At 42.0% G+C, this 26,418-nt stretch overlaps 1 protein-coding gene across 1 annotated transcript in view; it reads left to right on the top strand.

Moving 5' to 3' along the window:
• The window catches only part of tubgcp6 (tubulin gamma complex component 6), a 55,667-nt gene that overhangs the window by 18,457 nt on the left and 10,792 nt on the right, over positions 1-26,418 (top strand). The window contains exons 9-20 of the mRNA XM_079567074.1: positions 933-1,072; positions 3,780-3,929; positions 7,193-7,274; positions 9,064-9,152; positions 10,020-10,135; positions 12,144-12,282; positions 12,680-12,790; positions 14,194-16,237; positions 18,008-18,157; positions 20,219-20,381; positions 24,043-24,184; positions 24,411-24,605. Of these exons, the coding sequence (XP_079423200.1) occupies positions 933-1,072; positions 3,780-3,929; positions 7,193-7,274; positions 9,064-9,152; positions 10,020-10,135; positions 12,144-12,282; positions 12,680-12,790; positions 14,194-16,237; positions 18,008-18,157; positions 20,219-20,381; positions 24,043-24,184; positions 24,411-24,605 (3,521 nt within the window). The remainder of the gene's footprint in view (positions 1-932; positions 1,073-3,779; positions 3,930-7,192; positions 7,275-9,063; positions 9,153-10,019; positions 10,136-12,143; positions 12,283-12,679; positions 12,791-14,193; positions 16,238-18,007; positions 18,158-20,218; positions 20,382-24,042; positions 24,185-24,410; positions 24,606-26,418) is intronic.

Raw genomic sequence — 26,418 nt, forward strand, 5'->3', positions numbered from 1 at the left:
TAAAATGCCTGTGATAAAAACAACAGGCTGAATAGGCGTACGGTTTGCTAACGTGACACATTACACAACGAACTAAAGAGGTGTCTGTTATGTTAACATCACATAAACAGTTCAGATAACTGAAGCACAAGGAACATACCACTGCACCGTTGACAAACCTCTCCCACCAGCATGTTTTTCAAGCTCTCATTTGCGAAGTCGTCCCTCTTGCTGTGGCTCGAGCTTTTAGCCCGTGATTAGCTTTGTTTTGTTTTCTTCTAAAAGTAATCTCCGCTTCTCGCTCACTCCTAGCTTTCTTTCTGCTGCTCGATTAGCTTGCAGTGCCCTCTGTGGCAAAATTATATAATTGAATTTAAAAAAAAAAGTCCACATATTAGTCGCTCCGGAGTATAAGACGCACATCCTGCCAAACTATGAAAAATAATGGAAAATGCGGTAATAAGTCATAATAACAATGTCAGGAGGAGTCAAAAGCGAGCTTGAATGAATTTGTTTTTAAAAGTGTCTTCCACTGGGTTAAAGAGGTCGTCCAACCAAGCTGCTGCCCAAGCTGCTGTCTGCTCTGATCACATGTCCAAAGAAAGTCTGTTCCTCTTATGTTCATCATAGATGTTGTTGCTTGTATTTCGTTCAGTACCCATTGATTTATTTTCTTTGCTGTCCATGGGACACATAGCAGCCTCCGCACGCCCACAATTTAAAAGAGGACATCACGGCTCCACCCGCACAACCAGATGCGTGATCACTGTCTAAACAAAGCGAAAACCAAGTCCTGCAAAACACAGGCGTGGGTTTGTGCCACTGTCCGCCGCTTCCGGGGCACAGAATCTGTGTGAATGCTGAATTTTGAGCTTCACCCAAATGTGTATGCTATCACACCGTTTGAGAATTTCTACTGTATTCTGTAACTTCTGTCTCTTAACTTTCCACAGATAAAAACTTCTGGGTCCAGGGCTACACACTGATCTCCAAGGACGTCGAAGATTGCGTCCCCATTTTTCTGAGACACATTGCCAATGATGTTTATGTTTGCGGGAAAACCATCAACCTGCTGAAGATCTGCTGCCCACAGGTTTGGATAGCAGCTCCCTTATGTAACCATCTGCAATTTCTATCCCTCTTATGAAACGCATTATTTAATGCATTCATGTAAGACAATCTAGGCGTGGGCCCCGTGTTGCAGTCAGATAGCCACTGCCCTGTGGTACTTTCAGCTGTTGTTATAAGTTCATAACTTTTCATTTGGCTCTAAGGTCAATGTCGGCACCTTCTGCAAAGTTTATTATCAATATAAACCAGCAGCGCCTTTTTCCATTTCACGCAGCCTCTTATTTTTGGAGTTATTTTACAAAAGTATTTTTTCTGTACTAATAACCTCATGGCACATTTCATTTGACAACTTATACAATGAATAGAATAAGAATAGAAAAACTTATTGTCTACCATGCACAATGATGGCAGAAATTTCCCTTTGGCTTGCTCACACATTGAAATACATTTGCCCAGCAAATATGATAAAAATACATAATACATTAATTATAAAATCAGTTCACTGCAGACACAGCAGCAGCAAAAGAAAAGGAACAGAACAGACCGAGCGACATTAGGGGTTACAACTTATTCAGCTCCTTGATGGCACAGGACACCAGTGACTAGAGACGGCATATTGATCTTGAATTTCCTCAGGATTTGTACAGTAAAATTGGTTTAGGTTAAGTGCATCTGTAGTTGACATCAGGTGGAATAGTTATCCAGTGAGAATTATGGGTCACCTTCTTCCCAAAGTAGCATTTATCTGATTACCCTAGAGCAACCTAACCTTTTTCCTGTGAGTGCGTGAAAGGATGGAAATGTTGTGAGGCTGTTGCGCAATGGAGAGTTTTGGAGATGAGTTTGAGAATGCGTAGAGGAGGGATCAGGCGCTCCTGGTGGTGCCGGTCCGATGAAAGCCAGGGGCAGAAGCCAGACGTGACATACCGTATTAAAGTGGACATGTCATGCATATGGAGCTTAAAAATGGATTAAAATATTTTTTATTTTTATTGCCTCTGCTTTGATATTTTGCGTTTTATAATTAGAAAATTGTCTGTGAGAATTAAATAGCAACAGTGAAATGAAGGCAATAGCTGGTGAAAATCTTGACTGGGGCTCCTCCTGAGTTTTTGAGTTTGAACAATGACACAATTGTAATCAGGAAGTACAGAACGAGGCACTGACGCTGTAGAAGAAGAAGCTGCGGGAATGTTGTGAAATACTATCCCAGGTCTGTCTTTGACGAGGGAAAATTAAAACATGGTTTAAACCTCAAGAAAGTTGATTTTGCATATTACTGTATGTCCACTTTAAGCTCGAGGTTGCGACCATTTTGTTGATCACACTCCAGATCAGGATCATTGCGGACTGGGCACATGCTTCCCAGTAATGGTTTGTGGTACAGAACTGTCCACCGCCTGGTTGTGGTCTCAATGTTGGGAACGACAGCTCTCAAATGGCTAATTCCGAATTTAATGTGTGTGCGTGATTTTTGGCCATCTTTCTGTGTAGGCCTGGACATTATAAGAAAAAAAAGGTATTTCCTAAGTGCTTGACTGATTACTGCTATACTTTTTATACTTTTATACTAGATGCAAGTTGGCCATTTTATACTCACTACTGCCACCTCAGGTCATACGTGTAGCTACACCTTCTATATTAAGCTCGTGCATGACGACAATTGACTCTGTGCATAACTTCAAATCATAACAACGCTGCCCAAGAAGTGACTTCCTCTTTGGATCCAGCACACCAAAATAAAAGCACACAGCTTATTCATTAGTAACGTTTCAGGCATTGGCCCTTCCTCAGACAATGCCCGAAACATACATCTGGTGTAAGTAATTCATACTTTTTGGGAGCTATACAGTTGTGCGGATCCTTTTTTTTCTCAAACTATTAACAGACAAAACACTTAAACACTCTTGTAGGCCTATTTAATGATATTCTTGTAATGTTGCAAGTGCCTGCCGAACTATCAATGAGACGAGCTGTGTGCTTTTATTTTGGCATGCTGGATCAAAACAGGAAGTCACTTCTTGGGCGGCGTTGTTATGATTTGAAGTTATGCACAGAGTCAGTTTGGACCTGAAGTGACACCTTTCTGAGTGACAGTCCAGGATTTTAGAGGCAGTCGTGGTGAATAGGTCTGGGCTCATTCTACACATTAGGACATTGCTAGAACATGTAGGGGGAGGAAATACATAATTTTAACATTTTTAAACTCTGTATAGTCCCTTTAAAGAATTTATGTTAAATATACAAAATATAAAAATAAACTTTGGCTCGCTTTTTAGTTACCATGCGTTTCTGTTTAAGCTGTGTTAGCAAACATTATGCATAAATGTCAGTCAGATCTCAGTGATTTTGCAAACTATTGTGTTTTCATGGATATTGATACCGCTAGGCCGACGGGGAATGCAAATGTTGTATCAGCTTGGCTTTTGCCCAATAATAAAAAAAAAATGAAGTAAGCAGGCTATAGTGCTCTGCTCTTATACAGTAATGAGGTTGTGAGATCAAGCAGTTGACAGAGTGCCAGTTCTCCCGCTGTTTCATCTCCGTGTTCATTTGTCTCCCAAAATGTTACGCATCTAAAAAAAAACGTTATGCAACTAATTGGAATTCAGTTTCTTGTAGTTTAAGTCTCTATTGTCCCTAAACTAACTATAAGGATTGCAGCGTGTGTAGGTGTGGCTCTGCTGAATTGACAGAGTAAAAAAGATGCATGTTTGTTTTCTTCTCAGCACTACATCTGCTGGTCCGAGCTGCCCGTGCCTCGCATCGCTGTCACTTTCTCGCTGCGGGAGGTGGAGGAGATTGAGAAGGACTGTGCTGTGTACCGCGGACGCATGGAGCGGATCGCCAAGCACAGTGCCGTCAGCAGAGAGGAGCAGGTAATCAAACGCACACATGGAGAGATGTATTTATAGAGCTCTGTGGAATGAGGAGAGAACTCGACTCCACTCAAGTTAAGCCGTGGACTAAACCAACTTTTTAATGAGTCGGTGTATAATATAATCAATAAACCAAAACAAAAACAAGAGCAATCAAGGACTGAACAGTTACGCATCTTTGATCCAAGGATTCAAACTGTTTTTTTTAGCCAGGAGAGTCTCAAGGAGATTTCAGAATCACTTTTCCAGGGGTGTTCTGGCTCTTGTACGTGTTTTTTTTATACAGACACAGGGCGAGCATGCAGATTCCACACAAAAAGACCTGTATGGAATGGTCTTGGAACAGGGGTGTCAAACATATGGCCCGCGGGCCGGATCAGAGATGATTTAATCCGGCCCCTGCCCCGTAGAGCATACATTCCAGAGTATGTCAAAAAGCAAAAGTAAGTCTGTAGCCCATTCCTGTGCGGAGTTATGATTTTTTACAGAATAACCAGAATGCTCATTCTCGCCACTAGGGGGCATTAAATAAAAAAAACGGAAAGAGTTCCACACATGTCCAGCAGAGGGCACTGACATAATAAGAGCCCAGGATATGAACAACACATTATATAGCCACGTGGTAAATGGACAGTCTGCTCCAGGGCGGCTGTGGCTTCAATAACAGCTTACCACCACCGAGTTTGGAGTGAACGAATAATGACTACTATGTAGTACTTTGAGGAACTTGTGACACAGGCTTATAAAGTGCAATATAAGTGTAAGTGTACAAGTGTATTTAATGAAGCTACAGTTAAGTTGGGACTTTGACCAAATCACAGCTTATTATTATTATTTTATTGGGAAAATTTTCAATATTACATGCGGCCCCCGACCCGCCGTGGGAGCTTAATTTCGGCCCGCGACCCAAAATGAGTTTGACACCCCTGTCTTAGAATCAAACCTTAGATCTTCTTTCTGTGACGGAAGTTTGCAAACTACAATATCCATAATTTTGTTGATTTATTGAGTAGCCCTAATTGACTCTGTGCACTAGAGCTAACGGTCACAACGCCGCCCAAGAAGTAACTTCCAGTTCCATTCTAGCACGTCAGAATAAAAGCACACAGCTCGTCTCATTCATTAGTTCAGCAGGTACTTGCTACAAAAGAATATAATCAAATACACACATTTTAAGTGCTACTGTAACTATCGATACACATGTCCGCTCTCACTTTATCCAGTGACAATAATAAAAAGAGGTGAAGCTAAGCAGCATGTTTAAGATAAGGACCAGTCAGACCAGGTTTGCACCGATAAGCACTTTAATAATTAGAAAGACGCACAAATAAACCAGCAGCAACAGCTTAAAGTGCAACTAAACGGGCGTGGCAGAGACTTTCCCCACCCACAAACACAAGTCAAAAAGTGCTGAGAAAGGGGTGGTCTCGGAGGCTTTGGGGGAGACGAGGGGGGTGAGTGTGTGGGCGGGGTCTGCTCTGTTGACAGTCTCAGACCAAGCCCCTTGATCTGACAGGCTGCTGTTACCGGTGTCACCACTGTGCGCAAGGTTTATTTTTTCGTAGGAGAGTTGGTGCACTCTCATGACTTGTGATTGCTTGATGTAGCAACTAGTGATGCGGGTCAGGGTTTTTTTTCAACCCGCGGGTCCCGCATTTGGAGCAGGTTCTAACCCGACCCAGCCCGCCCTGCAACGTTGTTCTATTTTTACAACCCACCCCGGCCGCAACCATTAAATATTACGCGTTACAGATATGATCCGTATGAACAGCACCGGCGTGTCATCACGCGCGCTCTCGCTTTCTCTCCCTCCGAAGAGCGCTGGGCAAGAGGGAGAGAGGAAGAGAGCAGAGATAGGCCTAACGCGAAGTCACACACAGCCGCACATACGGTGGAAAATAGGAGACATGAGCTCCACAAAAGCGTTCTCTGGATCACAAGCTGCAAAACGCTGCTTGTTTTATGAAAATCCGACATATATTTACGCCAAAAACCTGCTGTAAAGACGACGGTGGAACCCGCAACCCGCGCATCACTAGTAGCAACTATCTTACTAAAAAAAAAAAAAGATCTACTCGCTCGCTGTCAGTGACTGCGAACAGAGAGAGAGCATCGCACAGTAGCTTTTCTAAGGGATTTATTCCTCTACACCACCTCAGCCGAAGTGTGAGCATCGCAGGGGCGCCATCTACTGGTTTGACTGCGCGACGCGTGTCCTGGTTGCTGCGTGACGGAGGCGTAGGCGTGTGTGGGCGGGGCCACAGAGGCACAGAGGCAGAACATAATAGATCCATGGGCAGAACTGATGACGTTTTGTGGACGCCGTGGACACACTCTCCTCCAACCACAAAATATCAAATGTAGTTGCTGCGTGAAACCAGTAGGGGGCGCGAACCATGCGGTTTTAGACACAAAAGTGAGATTTTGAACAAGTTTGCACCAAATGTCAACATATTGACTGGGACATGTAGCTAACTCTATTCAACAACCATTTAGACCGTTTATCAGCAAAAAAAAGTGGATTTGGTGTTTAGTTACTCTTTAAAGTTTAGACATAGCTAGCAGCAGCGCTAACGTTAGCATTTGACCTGTTGTACAAAAACAACAAGATACCAACATACAAAGTTCCATGCTAGCACTGATCCATGGGGCAAAGGGGCAAAAAATGAACATCCCAAGGCTTTTATCATCGTAGCAACTTCACCAGAAGAGTAAGGGGAGAGATAGTACAGGCTGCAGAGAAAGGTCAAGCCAAATCAAACATAACTTTCTTTCAGTTGAGATGTTGCTTGTGTTTTGTCTGTTAATAGTCCGACATAAAAAAGTTGAACTAATGAACTGCTGAACGAACTAATGAATGAGACGGTGCTTTTATTTTGCCGTGCTAGCAAAACCGGAAGTCGTTTCTTGGGCGGCGAGGTTACCGTTAGCTTAATGCACAGAGTCAATTGCTACGACTGGACATAGTCACGCCAGGGTTTGTCTAAACTAAGGATACAATATTGAACATGGGCCTGACCAGTCCACTTAAAAACTAGACCTTAACCAAGGCTAAACTTGGACTCGACCAGTCTTTAATCAGGATGAGTCATTGGAAGACCTGCCGTCATGGGAATCCCTTTGAAAGCGATGCAGGGAGTTCGTTGGAAGTAAATGAATAAGGACAGTGTGCGGTTCAGCTGTTGGCAGTGCAGAGCGGGCGCAGAGGCAGGTGGTGATGCCGTCTTTGCTAACGATGTTTTCTGGTTCCTTCCTTGTTTTAGGCGCTGAGAACAGAACGAGCTCGCCAAGAACTCATCAACCAGGTCCGCGAATGCACCGCCAAAACTCTGGAGAACATACGCGGTTAGTTTCACATTTTCTGCTCCGACATAACGTCAGCCAATGACTGCACAAGAGTGAATCTTTAGTTGTTATTCGTGCCGTGTACAGATTATAATGGGTGTTAGGAGGATGATCTTCTCTCAGATGGACAGGACTATATGATATTTTCAAATGGAGTATCCCAAAAGAGAATTGTATTGATATTGATTCACAAGGGAAAGTGTGTTGTCACAATAATACACTTAAAACAATCTTGGAGCCATATATATATATATATATATATGAATGATTACAGATATAAGATTTGTGTACACACTTAGAAGATAGAAGAATAAGTAACTTAAATTGCCGTTCTTAAGACTGGGGGCATGATGGAGAGACTATCGTATAGGGTCTCCTATAGGGACTCCTTGATACTAAAAGTAGTTTTGAAGCTGGATATTCATTTGAGCAGGTATCGATAGTTTCTGTCTTTTCCTCCGGCAGCATCAGAGCAGTCTCTCCTCCTCCTCCTCCTCCTCCTCCTCTGCTCCCAGAGCGGGGCATATATTTGGAGGCATTTTAAAGACAAGTTTTAAGATTATTTGGTGCTTTAAAAAAAGAAACGGGCAGAAACGGGCTGTATTTTAAAATGATGGTTATGGGCCAAATCCAGCACAGTCGATGCTGTTTATATTATTTATATAGCCAAGCATAATTTCATCATTTGACGATGAATATTACAGCTGAAAACCAAACCGCCTTTGCTCTGCCCGATCCCGTCAGACTAAGCTAAGCAGGCGGGGCCTGGTCAGTACTTGGAGGGAGACCGTTTGGGAACACCAGGCCTGGGTGAATGTAGTGACTCGTGGTTGGCGGTGGGCGGAGGGGCTTATGGCACAGACTGGTAGCCTCGAGTCCTTCAGTCTACCCCAGGGCAGCTGTGGCTACAATAGTAGCTTACCACCACCAAGTATGGAGTGAATGAATAATGCAATGTAAAGCACCTTTGTGTGTCGAAAAAGCACTATGTAAAACCAATGCATTATTAATATTATGGTGCAAAGCATTTAATTACATTTATTACAATGATTTTGAAGAACATGGTAAAACCAAATAAACAAATATATTGAGTGTTCTGCAATGTAGATACAACAGTGCAGGCTATTAATCGGAAGGCAAGGTCTGAAGTGATCATTGAAGTGAATGTACAGTATACTTAACAGGAGATTTAGATTTTTGCCATGGTATCGAAATCTGTATCGAGAATCAAGTATTATTTTCCGTATAGAAATTGTTAGTATCATGACTACTACTATCATGGCTGGTCTGGGAATAGCTTGGTAATTAGGATAGTCTCGGCCGTCTGTGCACTCCTGCTTGCTTAAGCCAGCTGTGCAAGTGAAACCATGCATTGATTTTTCTGACTCATAGAGATACATAGAAAGATAGAAAGTTTGTGTTTCAGTCACAGTGCTAAAGTATTTACGGATGTCAAAGTTTAGCTAGCTTTTCGCAAATGATCCCTCTTTAAATACAAGTCACGCTGCTTCACACTGTACACAGTATTTTCTCTCCTCTTTTGAAACCCACCAGGGCAAACGCACTGAGAAATACTTTAAAGAGGCTCCATTTAATCATTAGTTGTACAGTTAAGCACACTCCACGTATTTGGATGTGCAGCCTGATGCGGCGGATGGTCGCACGTCGTCAAATCCCAGCCTGAGCTTCCCGAGCAGATGGCCGGCCGTTTTTCCGCGCATGTACATTGTTTTCCTTTTGACGTGGGGGGGGTTTGCTCTGACTGCTCTCTCTCCGTTGCCTCCTGCAGGGCGCCAGGTGTCACAGCGTCTGGCGGAGGAGGCCAAAAAGAGGGAGCGCTTTGAGGAGCTGAAGCTACACTTGGAGCAGGAGCAGGAGGTAGGATCACGCGCTGAGAGACCACAGAAGGGCCATGTTTACATCAGAGAAGAAATCACCAAACCGCTCGCCGCATTTGTACACAAGCTTGTATGCATTTGTCTATCGTTACACACAATGCAATGATTTGGTTGTTTGGTCCTTACAATCATTTGGATTTTCATTTATTTTGTTACATTGAGCAGCACTTCTTCTGCATTTCTATTTGACAGTTTGCACCCCTCCCCAGCTATGAAAGGACATAATAAAAGATTCGATGCTTAAAGTTAGCCCTATTGTCAAGTCATCCACTGGGAAAAATACCAAGAATCGAACTCACACTCAAGCCCTCTGTACAAATAGTGAGCGTATTGAACAAAATCTCAATATGTAAACAATTTATACAAACATTGGGTGGGTTTGGGGCAGAGCTCGGTGTCCTTGAGGGAGCTGGAGTTTGCAAATGGAGTTGGACGCTGCTATTCAGTCAGCTGGACCTGTCCTAGCAATACCTTTTATGCCTAAATCTCAACTTTTTGATATATGTTGCTGTATTAAAGGGACTATACAGAGTTTAAAAATGTCAATAATAATGTATTTCCCTCCCCCTACTTGTTCCAGCCTTGTCCTAATGTGTAGAATGAGCCCAGTCACTCAAAAAGCTGTTACTTCGGGTCCGTATTGGCGTCATGCACGAGCTTAATATAGAAGGTGCAGTTACACGTATGACTTGAGGTGGCAGTAGTGAGTATAAAATGGCGAACTTGCATCTAGCCCCTTTAAAAAGAACAGTGTGTCCTAAAATAGTGTCAAGTGCAATAAAGTCGAAGCAAGAACTAAACACTTTGTTGCCTCTTTTTTAATAACTTTATTATTTGTCGTTGTCAGTGGCGAAATGTGGCCAAGAAGAAGCAGGAGGATGATGATTTTAGTTTTGCCCGAGAGCTGAGAGACCGAGAGACGAGACTACAAGCTCTAGAGGAACAACTAGAGCAACAAGCCAGGTACAAATGTGACTATCCAATCCACTTTGTTTACATGGCGCATTTTATAAATAAGCGTTTCCAAAGATCGTCAGTATATAGGAGTAAACCATAAAATCCAGTAAAGCCAAACCAACCAATCAACTAAAAAAACGTTAAATAATTAAAACACATGAATAAGATACAGTAAAAAAAAGTTTAAGAGATAAAATTAATAATAATAATTGTAAAAAACAACAATTTACAAACACATTAAAAACAATAAAATATGTTTACTACGTTTACTTTGTATTTACTCTCTGTGTAGGGCTGCATAGTATACAAATGTCTTATGAATGATCAGCATATTTCACTTTCATTATGAAATTAGTATCTTAAAGGGATATTTCAGGATTTTTGACATAGGGCCTCATTTCCTAGTTATCCAGAGTGTTGTTGATTTCTGGAGATATTTTTTTTTGTAATTCATGCAATTCTTATATTTGAAGAGTTAAGTGGCGCTAGGCTAGTGCCTGTCTATGGCAACAGCTAGCCTGCATTATAAACAGTCTGACCCGCTCCACAGTGCACCTGAGGCAAATCACTTATAACACCAGACTAACAATATAAATGTCTGTGTCGATAGAATAATTTTTGGAATATAACTGACCATGCATAACATGAATGATCGCATTTTGAGGGACTATTTTCTAGCAGATCACTCCCCTACTGCGTAGCTCATACAACCACGAAGCTGATGCTGCTCAAATATAAGTATTTTTAAATGCAAAATAGTCAAAATATTTATATGGTTAGTCTGGCGTTATAAGTGATTTGCCTCAGGTGCACTGTGGAGCGGGTCAGACTGTTTTTAATGCAGGCTAGCTGTTGCCATAGACAGGCACTAGCCTAGCGCCACTGAACTCTTCAAATATAAGCACTGCATAAACTACAAAAAAAAAAAAAAATCTCCAGAAATCAACTACACTCTGGATAACTAGGAAATGAGGCACTATTTCAAAAATCCTGAAATATCCCTTTAATTTGACAAGCAAGGTAACCTACTTTAATAAGCAATTATATGAGCACAAAAGGCTGCTCAACTGGATGGAACAAGGAAAATGGATGAATAGTTTTAAGCATGTGCAGAAGCACTATCCAACTTTACTCGACATGCAGCGGGTCTCCATAGGACACCAGCTGCAGAACAGTGTTCTGTCAGACATATGTACAGCAGCCGCTAGAACAGGGGTGCCAAAGTATAACAATTCCATTGGCCCGCCAGAGAGTGACCTACTTTTTTTTCGCATCTGGTTATTACTACCTCTCTCCCATTCATTCTCAATAGTAAATATGGATGCAGTACACGTTTTGGACGCCAGCGTGAAATTGGGGGCGCTGTTTCACTCCTTTCCAACTTTTATTACAAAGGTTGTTGAAAAGGTACATGTTAAAACTTGACTTATAAAAGAATTGATGCTGAACTGACACTTTCAAAATGATCTAATGTGGCATTTTATTTGAGTTAAATGAATGAGGTAAAGTCACTGTAGGTGCAGTAGATCCTGGTGTTTTGCACTATATTACTACAATTGTTGATTTTGTTTGACTAAAATTAGGCGTGTGATTAGATAGAATCAAATGCAAATCTCAAATGTATACAAAAAAAACAAAACAATTATTTCTTTAGTTATATCTGTTTCACGCTTTACATCGCCTTGTTTGGCCTGCGACCCACAGGCACTTTTTCACTTTGGCCCTTGGAGACCAAAGGTTTGGGCACCGCTGCGCTAGACTATCTATACAAGACAGTCAATGAATTTGTAATATCGCTGTTATATCTCTTTGTTTTATCGTTTCTATAAGACACTACTGCCAGACCAGGGCCTTGATAGTGGTCTACGTTTTCCATCAAAATGTACATAAGAATTTACATTTGACAATCTGCTAAATACTGTATTAGAATACTTACTCACTTTTTATCCCATGTGAGAAGTATCACATCAACCGACACTTTTGACAGCTGCTAATTTGTCTCCTGGTTTTGCAGGAAGGAGCTGATCGCGCAGTACAGCCGTCTGTCAGCAGAGGCAGCGCTGAGGGAGAGGAGGGCGCTGTGGAGGGTGCAGCGGATGAGACTCGATGAAGCTCGCTGCCAGTTTTTAACACAAGACAAGCTACAGATACAGGTGCAAAATGTCTAAATGTACTGTTTGTGCGTAAGCTCTAAGTCATTCACGAGTTGTCAAGAATTTAAGATGTTCTGCCAGTCATCCAAGAAGCTTCTGTTTCCCACTCCTCTCCTTATATGACAGTTATTTTTGTGTGCATTCTGTCCAGGTTTACCCTTGGATTTTAGTCCAGATTGTGATTTATACATCGTTTAAATCAAGTTTAATCCAAGTATAATCCTGGTGTATGCGTTAAATAACACTTTGTCACACAGCCCAAGAGCAGCTGTAGTCACAACATGTACCAAATGTGCACTGACTGAATGTAAAGCTGTTTCATTAAAAGTACTATATAAATGTGACACAGGCATTATGAAGAAGAAAGCTGAATTGTTTTTATCTATGATATGTTTAGAGCATCCTGGACAAATATCCCCCTGGCCAAAAGAAACCTCCCTCTGATCTGTTTCCACCTTTACCCTCGGCATCAGCCCAACAGCAACCAGCAGCAGCACAGCCTGCAGAGGTAAGGGAAAACCTCTTCTGAATTACGCACGTAATTAAGTTTGTTAGTTAATTAATTAATTTATTTTTGAAGACTTTTGCTAATAATAATGGTAAATGGACTCAACTTATATATCGCTCTACTGCCTTTATCAGGGCCAAAGCGCTTTACAGTAAGGAACCAGTCACCCATAATAATTATTTCGGAAACCATAAGAGATAGAGACTTTTTAGTTTTGAAACCTGCTGATCTCCGTCTTTAAAACAAGCTCCCTCTGAAGTACCTACCAAACATAAATGTGAATAAATCAGTCCCATGCCTCTAAATAAAGTGACCTATGCTGTCACAGTTCCACACTGATACATATTACAGTTTTGAAGCATCATTCACAGGATTATATTCGGCCAAAAATATCAGTCAAAACCATCGGCCAATAATAAAAATCCCCCCTAATCTGCGTCGGACTTAGAAAAACTCATATCGGTCGACCTGTACTTTTTATATTATTTTTTTCATTTTTTTTTATCATATTACATTGTTCTATCCTCACCAAAATACACCTTAAATATATACTGACGTGCACATGTATCAATAATCCTGCATCTCTAGTCTGTGTCCCTCCATACTCCGATATACGTCATACAGACTAAGCCGGACAGCTTCAACAAACACCATCAAACTCTTCTCATTGTTGTAAATGCCATTTTGAACACCCTTTTCATTTTTCACAGCAGGGTCATTTCATATGACTATATTTTATGTTTTGGCACTATTTTCTAGACACATGTACTTTATTTTAAGTTATACTACAAAGAGTACCAAAGACCTAAATTCATTTAAAAGCCTTTAAGATGATATAAGACTTAAAATATGTTGTTAGAAGTGTTTTTAGAAGTGTCCATCCATCCATCCTTATTAGTAATGATAAATAAAGCCTTAATTTAATCATTTGACCAGTAGAATTAAAATAAACAATACCCTTATTCACACACCTTGTAGTCGAGTTAAAGGGACTATAAGGAGTTTAAAAATGTTAAAATTAAGTATTTTCCTCCCCCTACATGTTCCAGCCATGTCCTAATGTGTAGAATGAGCTCAGACCTGTTCACCACAACTGCCTCTAAAATCCTGTACGGTCACTCAAAAATGTGTCACTTCGGCCCGAATTGCCGTCATGCACGAGCTTAATATAGAAGGTGCAGTTACACATATGGCCTGAGGTGGCAGTAGTGAGTATAAAATGGCGAACTTGCTTCCAGCCCCTTTAAGCCACTATTTCAATATCAGTTTTGTGGGTTCAATTAGCTGAATGTTTTGCCCGCTCCTCACACCCTTTCACCTGGTCCTGTCTTATAAAATTCATTACTATTTGTTTGTGAGGCCCAATGAGCTGTTTTTATGTCTAAAGATCTGCCTTATTTCAGGAATCTCCTCCTGAAGGCTTTCCCATCGAGCAAAATGAAGAAACCCTCAAATCTGACCCAGTCCCTCAAACAGAAATGACCTCACCTCCAGTCACCTCTACACCTCCAACCGAGCCCGACCTAATCTCTGAGGACATCGATATAAATGACTTTCTCCCTAAACCTCCCAATCCCGACAGCACTAAAGTGGACGCCGCTTTACAAGATATCGACTCAGACTTGACACAAACATGCCCTACCGTCCCATTGGTGGACTATGACTTTAGCGCTCCCTTCAGTCCTCTGGAGGGTATGAGCGTCCAACGACCCAACACTGGACCAGGAACTGAACCAGAACACGCCAAAAGCCACCCATCTTTCTCCCATGTTCACATTGGGGAGAATGTACCTTCGGCGCAAGAGGCTCTTCCTGAAGCTAGTCCGTTTGAGCAAGTCCCTCTTGGACAATTGGTACCAGAGGAAAGCAAAGTTATCCCTGAAAGTGAAAATGTGGAGGACATTTCCCAAGATTTGATAGATATGAACGTGTCATTTTCAGATGCAAGACAAAAAGAATCACCGAAACAAGATGTAGACGTAGCAAAGACAAAAGAATCAGGGGATCATACACTTATAAATCTGTCTGGAAGCCCTGCTCCAATCTCAAGTGCAATTGGGGGGATGTCTTCCAATGTAGATGACTTGTTGCTTTGTCCAAGCTCCTTTGGACATTCATCTGATTCGCACATTAAAGTCGGCCAAAACGTTTCGGACATTACTGCGCCTCTCCAGTCGCCAAACATTCACGGCCACGCCTCGGACTCTAATCTTAAATTGGGCGATTTTGCGTCAGAGGTTGCCCCGTCTCTGCCGTCCCAAAACGTCCACGGGCATTCGTCCGATTCTCGCATCAAAGTCGGAGAAAACGTTTCAGATTTCGTCTCTCCGCTCCCAACACACAACATCCACGGACACGCTTCCGACGCGCACATCAAGGTCGGTGAGCTCGTTTCAGATGTGGACGCCGCTCTGCCTTCGCCGAGCGTTTACGGCCATGCTTCGGATTCGCGGATAAAAGTCGGTGAAAACGTTTCCGATTTTGTCTCGCCTCTCCCCGCCGCTAACGTCCACGGCCACTCATCGGACGCTGATCTCAAAGTCGGTGAGTTTGTGTCTAACGTAGCGCAAGCGAGGCCGAGATGGAGCAAGCACGGACACGCTTCGGATAGCTTGCTCCAAACGGGATGCACGATGTCCGGAGGCGAGCCAGTTTTATCGTCTCTACCTGGGAGTGATTTCGGACACTCTTCGGATTCAACCTTAGGAACAGGGTGCGTAGTAACAGGACAGGAGCCTATGCATTCCCCTTTACCTGGCAGTGCCTACGGACATTCATCTGACTCAAATTTAGGCATTGGTTGTGTCGTGTCCAACCAAGAAACAACGCTATCTCCTCTACCAGGAAGTACTTTCGGACACTCTTCGGATTCAACTTTAGGAACAGGGTGCGTAGTAACAGGACAGGAACCTAAACAATCCCCTTTACCCGGCAGTGCCTACGGACATTCATCTGACTCAAATTTAGGCATTGGTTGTGTCGTGTCCAACCAAGAAACGACGCTATCTCCTCTACCAGGAAGTACTTTCGGACACTCTTCGGATTCAACTTTAGGAACAGGGTGCCTAGTAACAGGACAGGAGCCTAAACAATCCCCTTTACCTGGCAGTGCCTACGGACATTCATCTGACTCAAGTTTAGGCATTGGTTGTGTCGTGTCCAACCAAGAAACGACGCTATCTCCTCTACCAGGAAGTACTTTCGGACACTCTTCGGATTCAACTTTAGGAACAGGGTGCCTAGTAACAGGACAGGGGCCTAAACAATCCCCTTTACCCGGCAGTGCCTACGGACATTCATCTGACTCAAGTTTAGGCATCGGTTGTGTTGTGTCTAAAATCGTTCCAGTTCAAAGCCCACTCCTGGGCAGTGCCTATGGACACTCGTCAGACTCTTCTCTTGCTGTTGGATGTGTCGTGAAGGGCAACGAGAGTGGAGAAATTAAAGGTAACTTCCAGCAATGTATTGGCTTTGCTTTCGTGTGAATGCATTTTATTAAAGGAACAGGCCACCGTTTTTACATACTGACATATGTTCTTACCTGAGCTTAGACGAGTTGATGCGTACCTGTCTGGTCTTTGTGCGAGCCCTCAGTCACGCAAAACAACCAAAGATGTTGTTAGCATTTGGCCTCTCCCAACATATTCCTATAGCTCCAAACAGGGGTGAAGTTGGAAGCTACCACGCACTTCCACGCACGTACAAAGACCAGACAGGTACACATCAACTCGTCTAAGCTCAGGTAAGAACATTAGTACAGTATGGAAAAACATTGGGCTATTCCTTTAAGCATGGACAGTTTACTTTTGTGTGCCAGTCCCATGCCTAAACAAGTTGAGAGAGTAATTTGGCCTTTTCCTCCACACATATACACCTACAGTGGGAGGAAAAAAGTCTGTGAACCCTTTAGATTTTTTTACATTTCTGCCTAAATAGGTCTTAAAATGTGGTCTGATCTTTTATTGAAATCAAAGAATGAGTAGAGAAAGACTAAACGGTGTCTGCAATGGAATGCCCCAGTCAAAGCCCTGACCTAAACCCAAATGAGATGCTGTGGCATGACCTCAAGAAACAGTTTTGTAGCAAGGAATGGTCCAAGATTCATCCTGATCGTGCATGTTTTAATCTGGAACTACAGGAAACGAAGCTATTGCTGCCAAAAGAGGGTCAACCAATTATTTCATCCTAGGGTTCAGTCCCTTTTTTCTCACTGTCCTGTGAATGTTTACATGTTTTTGCCAATACAAATATGATAACATGTAATTGTTTGGGTGGTATTAGTTTAAAGGGATATTTCAGGATTTTTGACATAGGGCCTCATTTCCTAGTTTTCCAGAGTGTTGTTGATTTCTGGAGATATTTTTTTTTGTAATTCATGCAGTCCTTTTATTTGAAGAGTTTCGTGGCGCTAGGCTAGTGCAAGGCTAGCGTATTTATACGGTATCAGCTAGCCTGCATTAATAACAGTCTGACCCGCTCCACAGTGCACCTGAGGCAATGAATAATTTTTGGAATATAAATGACCTTGGATCACATGCATTTTGAGGTACTATTTCCTAGCAGATCACTCCGCCGCTGCGTAGCTTATACAACCACGAAGCTGATGCTGCTCAAATATAAGTTATTTTAAATGCAAAATGGGTAAATTATTCTGTTGACACAGACATTTATATGGTTAGTCTGGCGTTATAAGTGATTTGCCTCAGGTGCACTGTGGAGCGGGTCAGACTGTTTTTAATGCTAGCTGTTACTGTAAAAATGTTTTAGCCTAGCACTAGCCTAGCGCCACGTAACTCTTCAAATATAAGAACTGCATGATTACAAAAAAAAATATCTCCATAAATCAACAACACTCTGGATAACTAGGAAATGAGGCCCTATGTCAAAAATCCTGAAATATCCCTTTAAGCAGACGCTGTTCACTCATTCTTGTGATTTAAATAAAGATCAGACCACATTTTATGGCCAATTTATGCAGAAATGAGAAATTTCAAAGGGTTCACAGACTTTTTCCTCCCACTGTAACTGTTAATACATCCAGAAATTTGCCAGAGTTAACACAACTGATTTAGGATTTGTCTGCAGTTTACACCGTTCCTTCAAACTTATAAAACCTGAATCCTTTCCTCTTGTAGTAGTTACCGTGAAACAATGTTGTACAGATAGTTTTCTGTTGTTCTCTGTTGTACATAACGTTCTCGTCTGCTCCTCTCTCAGCCTCTCAGTCAGGCAGCGGCGCAGGGGAGCAGGTGGCGGGATGGGGGTCGGTGTTCGGTCTGTCCCCTGGAGAGATGTCCGAGCAGCAGTACCTCTCTGCACTCTCCTCGCAGTACCAGGCGGAGCAATACGACGACTGCTACAACTTGGGTTTGTATGGACAGGACGCTCTCAAGATTAATGCCATTTCTCGTATATAGGTCAAGAAAGAAAGAATAAAGTCCACTGCCATGTAATTCACTGATGTTTTAGAAATGGATTCAAAACAAGCTCCGCAGTAATGTTGTAGTTTGATGTTTGAAGTCATTTGTTTTAAGCAGTGACATGATAAAAGCTCAGATTTAATCATTACTGCATTAAAGCGGGCAGGTCATTAGCAGAAATTACTTAATGGGCACTGCAAAGGCACTCAGACGTAATTTAGTCGAAGATTTAAATGGAGTAATGATGTACTGTATGTACAAAATTACCCGGTTTGTTTTAAAAGTTGCGATCTTTTCACTGAAGAAGAAAACAAAAGCAGTTTGGATTAAGACATTGACGAGATGGACTTTTACATTTGCAGTAGAGATTTTCTTTCTTTTTGTTTAATATTGGGTTTATTATTACTGCAAAATGGATCATATAAATGCAGCATTACAGACTTAATGAATAACATTCGTACAGCAGTTAGCGCTCAGCAAAAAGGTCCTGGGTTTGATTCCCACCTGGACGGGGCCTTTCTGTGTGGAGTTTGCAAGTTCTCCCCATGTCTGCGCAGGTTTCCTCTGGGTACTCCTACCACTAAAACATGTACAATAGGCCAGAATGAATGAGAGTGTGTTTGAGAGAGTGCATGGGGGACAACGGATGGAAATTAGATAAGCCGAGAATCCGGTGTGACCTGTTTAAATGCATGAGATCTATGTACGTTCAATAACGTGCACTGTCCCAACCAAATAAACCAATAAATAGTTGCGTTCAATTGTGACAGCGCTTCTGTCAGTCTCCCCCAGGGGACACTGAAGATACATATACAAAGCTTACCACCACCGAGAATGGAGTGAAAATGGATTGAAAGTTAAATTGTCCCAAATAAAGCGCTTCGTGGCCATGTCTGTGAAAGGCGCTATACAAATAAAGTCCCTCATTCATTCCCAAAAGAAAATCCAACGTATGATATTTCAATGTTACCAATATCAACTGGTACAAGACTATCCAGCTTAAGGAAAAATATTATGTTTTGTTGAGATTTTCAAATATTGTCGATGTTGAGGACTGCGAATGCAATTCTGGGATAAAAAACATCCCTTTGAATTCAACAATTCAACAAGCTTGATTTATTTAGTACTGATTTTATTCTATACCTTTTCACTTTTGTTGGGCTGTAAAGTAATGCAGCATGACTAGAGGACGGAAAATATGTAAGAAGGTGAGTCTGCGTACAACCTGATGTAATTCTGGCTTTTCTTGCCTAAGGACATTCAAAGCAGTACTAAGTTACTTGTTTACCTTAATGAATCCTTTGCGTAGTCCATCTGGGGGTAATACAAGTGTTAATGGGATGATTGGGGGGTCTTTCATCTCCCCCTGGTGTCTCTGGCCTGAAAACCACAATTGCAGCTTTCCTGCCTCCGGGTCGACGTCACCAATACACACTAATGGAATCACGAAGAAGAAGCTTACAGGCTAACGGGCAAAGCTAGCTGCAGGTTAGCGTCCCTTAAACAATATTTACAGCCAAGTTTGAGTGAATAAAGTTATCCCCATTGTGTAATTGGATGTACAATCTCCCTCTCTCCCTTTGTCTTTTTTGTCAGTGTAGTATTTACTCTCACGGACAATTAATGAGTAAAAAAAACAAGCTACGACACCCGCAGTGGCGCTTATGGCCTCTAGGGGCACGAGTTACTTAGTGCTGCTTTATTTACGGCCAGTGGAAAAAGTTAAGGTCATGCGGCATGCACTGTGTGTACATATCGTCTCACTGCATAAGGACCAAAAATGTTCAAGTTGTGTCTTCCTTGGCTCATTTATTCTGCAACACCAAGTTACCTTCATCGCCACTTTGTTGGAGTTCACTTATAAAGATCCTCAGACACCTTGTTAATAATTCATGTTTGGGAAGCTGGCTGTTTTCGCTCTCGGCCCTCAGTTCTTTATTGTTTATCTCCCCTGTTGTGCGCCCGCTCTTCCCTCCTCACACCTGTCCCTGCCTGTTCCTCCGCTCAGCCTCGTCTCCGGAGTGTCAGCTGCTGAAGCATGTGACGCGGGGCCCCTGGGCGCTGGACTCCGGGCTGCAGCCGGCCCCCGACTCCTCCTCGGTGCAGCTCAGCGAGATGGTGTCCCTCCCTGTGCTCATAAAACACTCCGTCACCGCGCCTCTCATCACACAGTGAGTATCGGCACCGGAGGGTTTGGTGGACACAAACTGGGCAGAGTATTCCAAGAGACGTACAGCAGTCCTTTTTTCTGACAGTGTTTTCAAATGGAAGAAGAAGCAGCACATGCCCTGATTCTAATGATAGCCATGAATTAATAAAGGTTTTTTTTTATTCTTCCAGGGAGTGCCTCAGTCTTTGTTTAGAAATGTTCAAATCAAGGCTGAACGTGTTTCTAGCTAGCTGTGATTATGTCAGGAGAAAGCCAATATAATCCAGAAACATCCAGTAGAACATTTTCTGGATGTTTGAGAACAAAAGATTGGCATTGTTTGACTTTGAGACTGTAGAAAACATTCATGTGTCCACAACATGATGTAAACAAAGTGCTGTATAACTGTACCTGAAAAAATTTAGGAGTGCTAGATAAAATGCCTCCAAATACAAATCATCATATAAACCGAGGCTTATTGCAAATAGTGTAATGTCAACTAAAAGATAAACTAATATTTTGTTTGTTGAAGTGTTTTATAAAATCAGAAGCTTTGAGGAATAGCATCTGCACATTGTAGCTGGTTGTGCAAAAATGTCTGCTTGATACATTAAAGGGATATTTCAACATTTTTGACATAGGGCCTCATTTCCTAGTTATCCAGAGTGTTGCTGATTTCTGGAGATATATATTTTTTTGTAATTCATGCAGTTCTTATGTTTGAAGAGTTACGTGGCGCTAGGCTAGTGCAAGGCTAGCGCATTTCTATGGTATCAGCTACACTGCATTAAAAACAGTCTGACCCGCTCCACAGTGCACCTGAGGCAAATCACTTACAACGCCAGAATGTCGATAGAACGATTTTTGGAATATAACTGACCTTGCATCACATGAATGATCGCATTTTGAGGGACTATTTTCTAGCAGATCACTCCTCCATAGCTTATACAACCACAAAGCTGATGCTGCTCAAATATAAGTTCTTTTAAATGCAAAATGGTTAAAATTACTCTATCGACCACATTTATATGGTTAGTCTGGTGTTAAAAGTGATTTGCCTCAGGTGCTCTGTGGAGTGGGTCAGACTGTTTTTAATGCAGTGTAGCTGATACCATAGAAATGTGCTAGCCTAGCACCACGTAACTCTTCAAATATAAGAACTCCAGAGATCAGCAACACTCTGGATAACTTTTATCCTTTTAACTTCAATTCATAACACAACTTAACATATTTCCTTAAAGTACTGAAAGTATCCATACTATGATAAAGTCCCGATACTTGTTATTGCTGCAAAAAGTACTGCGAAATATTGTCCCAGCCCTATGTTTTAGTGTCATATATTAACCCGTACAGTATACCCTAGTCCAGCGCTCCTGTCCAGGTGTTCCATTACATCAATGTTCAAATCCAGATGACCAATTTCTCTGTTTGGCCATTAAAGTTGACTTTAATTCAAATCAGTGGGAACCCAGGGTGCTGTGGGTGCTGCATCACCCCCTGGTGGATAGTTTGTGCATTGCAAGCATTATTATTACATCAGAAAAAAGCACATTGGGGGCAATCTTGTCCCTCAGCAGTGAGCACTCCCTAACCAAAATAAGTTCCCACTGCTCTGCTTTAATGAATCAAAATACGGAGCAATGATTCTAAGGTTGCTAATTTAATTGTTTGATAAACTCAGGAAGGAATGTTTACATCTAAAGTCAACATAATGTATAGCGGATGATCGTTATGTAGAACTATATTGCACTGAATGGGGGTAGGCCTGATAAGCTTCCTGCTTCAGCTTACTCCTTTTGAGCTCCCACACTGTATTGTTCTGAATTTTGAAATGAAAAATGAACACATAAACTACACTGAACAATATCGTCTAAGTTGGAGCAATTTTAAAAATAAAAAATAAAGGCCTTTTCAATGCAAGGTCATCTTACTCATACGCAGTAACTTAAGGCCAGTGAATCACGATTAATCAATAATTGGGTGTTAGAGCATTTTTCCCAGTGAATGTCTGTGGCTCAGAGAAAAGTTTTGGTTTATATTCGTTTTAGAAATCTGCTCCTGCTGCTCCACAGATTGTGTTTACCACAGTCCCATCCTCAAAAGTAAATGTAGCTTTTAAGAGAAAGTGCCGGTGTCAGGCTTTCACTGATCTCCTGTCATTTTTCTGCCACTTCAGCCGCACTTCAGCCTCTAATGTACAGAGCTGAAATCATTTAAATTCCTATTACCTTCAACACTTTCTCTAAAAGAAACACCCATCAGGACTCGAGGCAGGTGTGTAGTCCTCCAGTATCTTTGCACACTGTGCACTTTAGCTTTTGTGAACAGAGAAATTGCTTTTGCATTTCTTTTCTCACATGAATATGAACTATTTCCCCTTTTGAATCTGAGCTCTTTATTTATACATATCACCCAGGGCTGACAATCACACGATGCAATACCAAGAGCTCTACATGGCTGCAGATGGTTATACTCATCACTATTTTCGAAGAGGCAAAAAGCATATGTTGACTATATTCTTTAGAAAACGTATGTCAGGCATTCAAACACAGGCTATACAAAAATCAGAACGATTAGTGCTCTGTGAACATTTTATTAACCTATTGCCTTTGTCTGAATAATGTATTAATATTTTCTAATGCTGCTAGAATTTTGTTTTTGAAGATATAGTTAAAATTCTTTATAATCAACAGATATCTTTTCATCTTTTCTGATGTGTAAAGACGGACAGAATGGGGGAAGAAGGCCTTTTGATACTTTGCACCAAATGTCTGGAATGGGGCACAGAAGATTTTTAGTGTGGATAATCTTGTGACCTTCAATCAGTTTAAATCCCATGTAAAGGAGTATCCTCCATGTGTCTGCTCTTGTTTTATAAGTATTCTAAGTAGACTCAAAAAAGGGTGAATCAGCAACATTATGTTACTGTTAAGTATTGTGTTAATGTTGCTTTAATGATCTTACTGTTGCCTTATTGTTGACTGTCATCTCCATTGTGTGTTTTAACAGGCCTCTCTTGCAAATGAGACACTGAGTCTCAAGAGACCACCTACATAAATACAGAATAATTATAAGAATATAAAAGTCCTCCCTCAACGAACACAGACGTTTCCTGCATCTAGTATTTACATCCAATATCATTATGTTTTTAACACGTAGCCAGTGTCCTCCCATCAGAATCTCATCATCCGTGATGATTTCTTGAACTCTTTGTTGATTTGTGGAAGCCATCACTAATCCTTATTTGGAAAATAGTGAGAGAAAGACTGTGACCTCTGGAGATCGACCTCGGAGTCTTGTGTCACTCACGTGCCGAGAGCCTATTGCACATAGAAAATAATAATGAAAACAAATAATAATGAACGTATTATCCATTTAATAATGCAAGATTACTCTGTATGATGTCATTATTATGTGCAAGTATCACACAGTTTGTATTTATTATTAATTAAAGAGTAAAAAGGGTGGGAAAAAATAGGCCTGCTGTCCTTCGCAGGTGCAGGAAAAAAGGGAGGCTTTCACCTGAACTGTTAACTGTCTTTTAAATGCAATAAAACACTTTCTAACGTGGCATGTCATGAAATAAATACTTCAAATAATTCAGTTTCAAACAAAATTTGTATTGAGTCTCTAGAAAATTTCATCTGAGTCCCTTGTAATGGCCTCCCCTCCTCTCTCTCCAGCGTGTCTCTGGTGAACAAGGCGGTGGTGGATTACTTCTTCGTGGAGCTGGGAGTGGAGAGGCATTTCGAGGCGCTGCGTCACTTCCTGTTGATGGAGGATGGAGAGTTCGCGCAGTCCCTCAGTGACCGGCTCTTTGAAAAGGTGGGACTTTGTGTTTCATTTATGCACCATATACAATCTACGGTTTGGATACACGCTGAGATGGTTTTAAATTTAGTCCAGATTGAGAAAGTTTATATGGGTAGAAGGATGCTGAAGGAAGCCTGGAGGAAATGTATGGATGCAGTGAAAGAGGACATGAAGTAACAATAGCTGTTAAGAGAACTCTTTTAATAGAGAAATCCTGTATAATTTTCTTGTTTTGCAGCTGGGCAGTGGTCAGACTCCGGGTGAGCTGCTCACTCCTCTGGTCCTGAACTCCATCCTGAACAAAGCGCTGCAGTACAGTCTACACGGAGACAGCCCTTTGGCCCCAAACTTCACCTTCGCGCTGCGCTACTTGCCCGAGACCTTCCACCCACACGCGCCCGACTCCCTCAACTGTCTGGATCTACGGTACAAGGTGAGGAGCCGGGCCGGGAAATTATCTATACAGTAACTGTGTTTCTCAACGTCGGGACCCACCATCGCCCTATGATGACAAGCCATGACCGGCATGAGATATGAATGTGTCGAATAATGTGAAATACTATATTTTCCCTCCAGATATTGTTGATTTAAGCATTATGTAAACCTATAAATATGAAATTACTAACCAACAACTCTGTGCCAGTCACTTGAACAGACTGTGGTATCTTTTTAATTGATTCATTTAGATTGAATTGTTCTCTGAAATAGGCGGTCCCGTGACCCACCAGTTGAGAACCACTGATCTAAAAGGTCTTATTTTATGCTTTATTCAGACTGTTTAAACTGTTTTGTACTCTTAAGACTACTGTATAAGACAACTTGCCTGGAGTGTCTGCGTACATTGGTGTATGAATGATTTACGGGCTCCTACGGCCGGTCTACATGCAAGAAACGCAAGAACCGCACTGAGACAGAGCGAGTGACGTGCTTATTTTCGAGCCGTAGACTCGCCGCAGAGGGTCTTTGACATGTCAAATAAACTCTACAGGCGCTTACGTTTTGTTCAGGTTGCAAGAACGCTGTACGTCTTCGTGCGTCGTCTGTACAGCCAGCGTTTGTCTTTCGTACGTTTTATATGAAACTTTTTCCGTAGGTTTCACTTTAGTACTTCGTATGTGTGTCTCGCACCATTAGTGCGGCCAACACACCTCCATTTATCTCCTACGTCCTCTATACATGTCGTGTAAGTCGTTCGTGAGTTGCCCGTTTGGCGAGAGTGCATCAACCGCACGAAAACTCTGAGATATATATATAAAGCTTCAGTGGTGCCATTTGTATAAAGTGCAATTTGCCGAGGGGGAGAGGGAAGGGAAGGGGAGGAGAGGACAGTGTCAGAGAGGGAGGAGAGAGTAAAGGGTGGCAGACAGGGCGTACTCACCGCGGCGTTCTCTCGCCAACTCCTGGAAAGTGTGTCATACTGCCCAAACAGGCGCCTTCTCTGTATCCAAAGACGAAACATATAGACTATACCCAAAGTAACCGGGTAATCTGAGACAAACGTGCGCCGTTGGTGCGCACAACGTACACCACGGTCAGTACCGTATTTTCTGGACTATAAGTCGCTCCGGAGTATAAGACGCACCAGCCATAAAATGCCTAATGAGAAAAAACAGCAGGCCGAATAGGCGTACGGTTTGCTAGCGTGACACATTATACAACGAACTAAAGAGGTGTCTGGTATGTTAACGTCACATAAACAGTTCAGATAACTGAAGCATAAGGAGCATACCACTGCACCGTTGACAAACCTCTCCCAACAGCATGTTTTTCAAGCTCCCATTTGCAAAGTCGTTCCTCTAAATGTGGCCATCTAGCTTTTAGCCCGTGATTAGCTTTTTGTTTTCTTCTAAAAGTAACCTCCGCTTCGCTCACTCCTAACTTTCTTTCTGCCGCTCGATTAGCCTGCAGTGCCCTCTAGTGGCAAAATTATATATTTGAATAAAAAAATCATATATTAGTCGCCCTGGAGTATAAGATGCACCCCCTGCCAAACTATGAAAAAAAGTGCGGCATATAGTCCGAAAATACGGTACGTTTTTTGCAGGTTGGTCGTGCGTTTTCTGTACGAATGGTGATCTGAACACCACAACTACGTTCTCCACGAACACAAAATAAACGCAGCGATTTGGGAAACGCCAGAAATCGCGCCACCAAAAAGTCGTATGACCAGTTGTGACCTCGGCTTAACAGTGTGCTTAACATATCAGTTGTATCGTAATGAACACAATGCTGCTCAGGTTATGGCT

Source organism: Gobius niger, assembly GCF_951799975.1.
Source record: "Gobius niger genome assembly, chromosome: 12".
In the NCBI taxonomy this organism is placed as follows: Eukaryota; Metazoa; Chordata; class Actinopteri; order Gobiiformes; family Gobiidae; genus Gobius; species Gobius niger.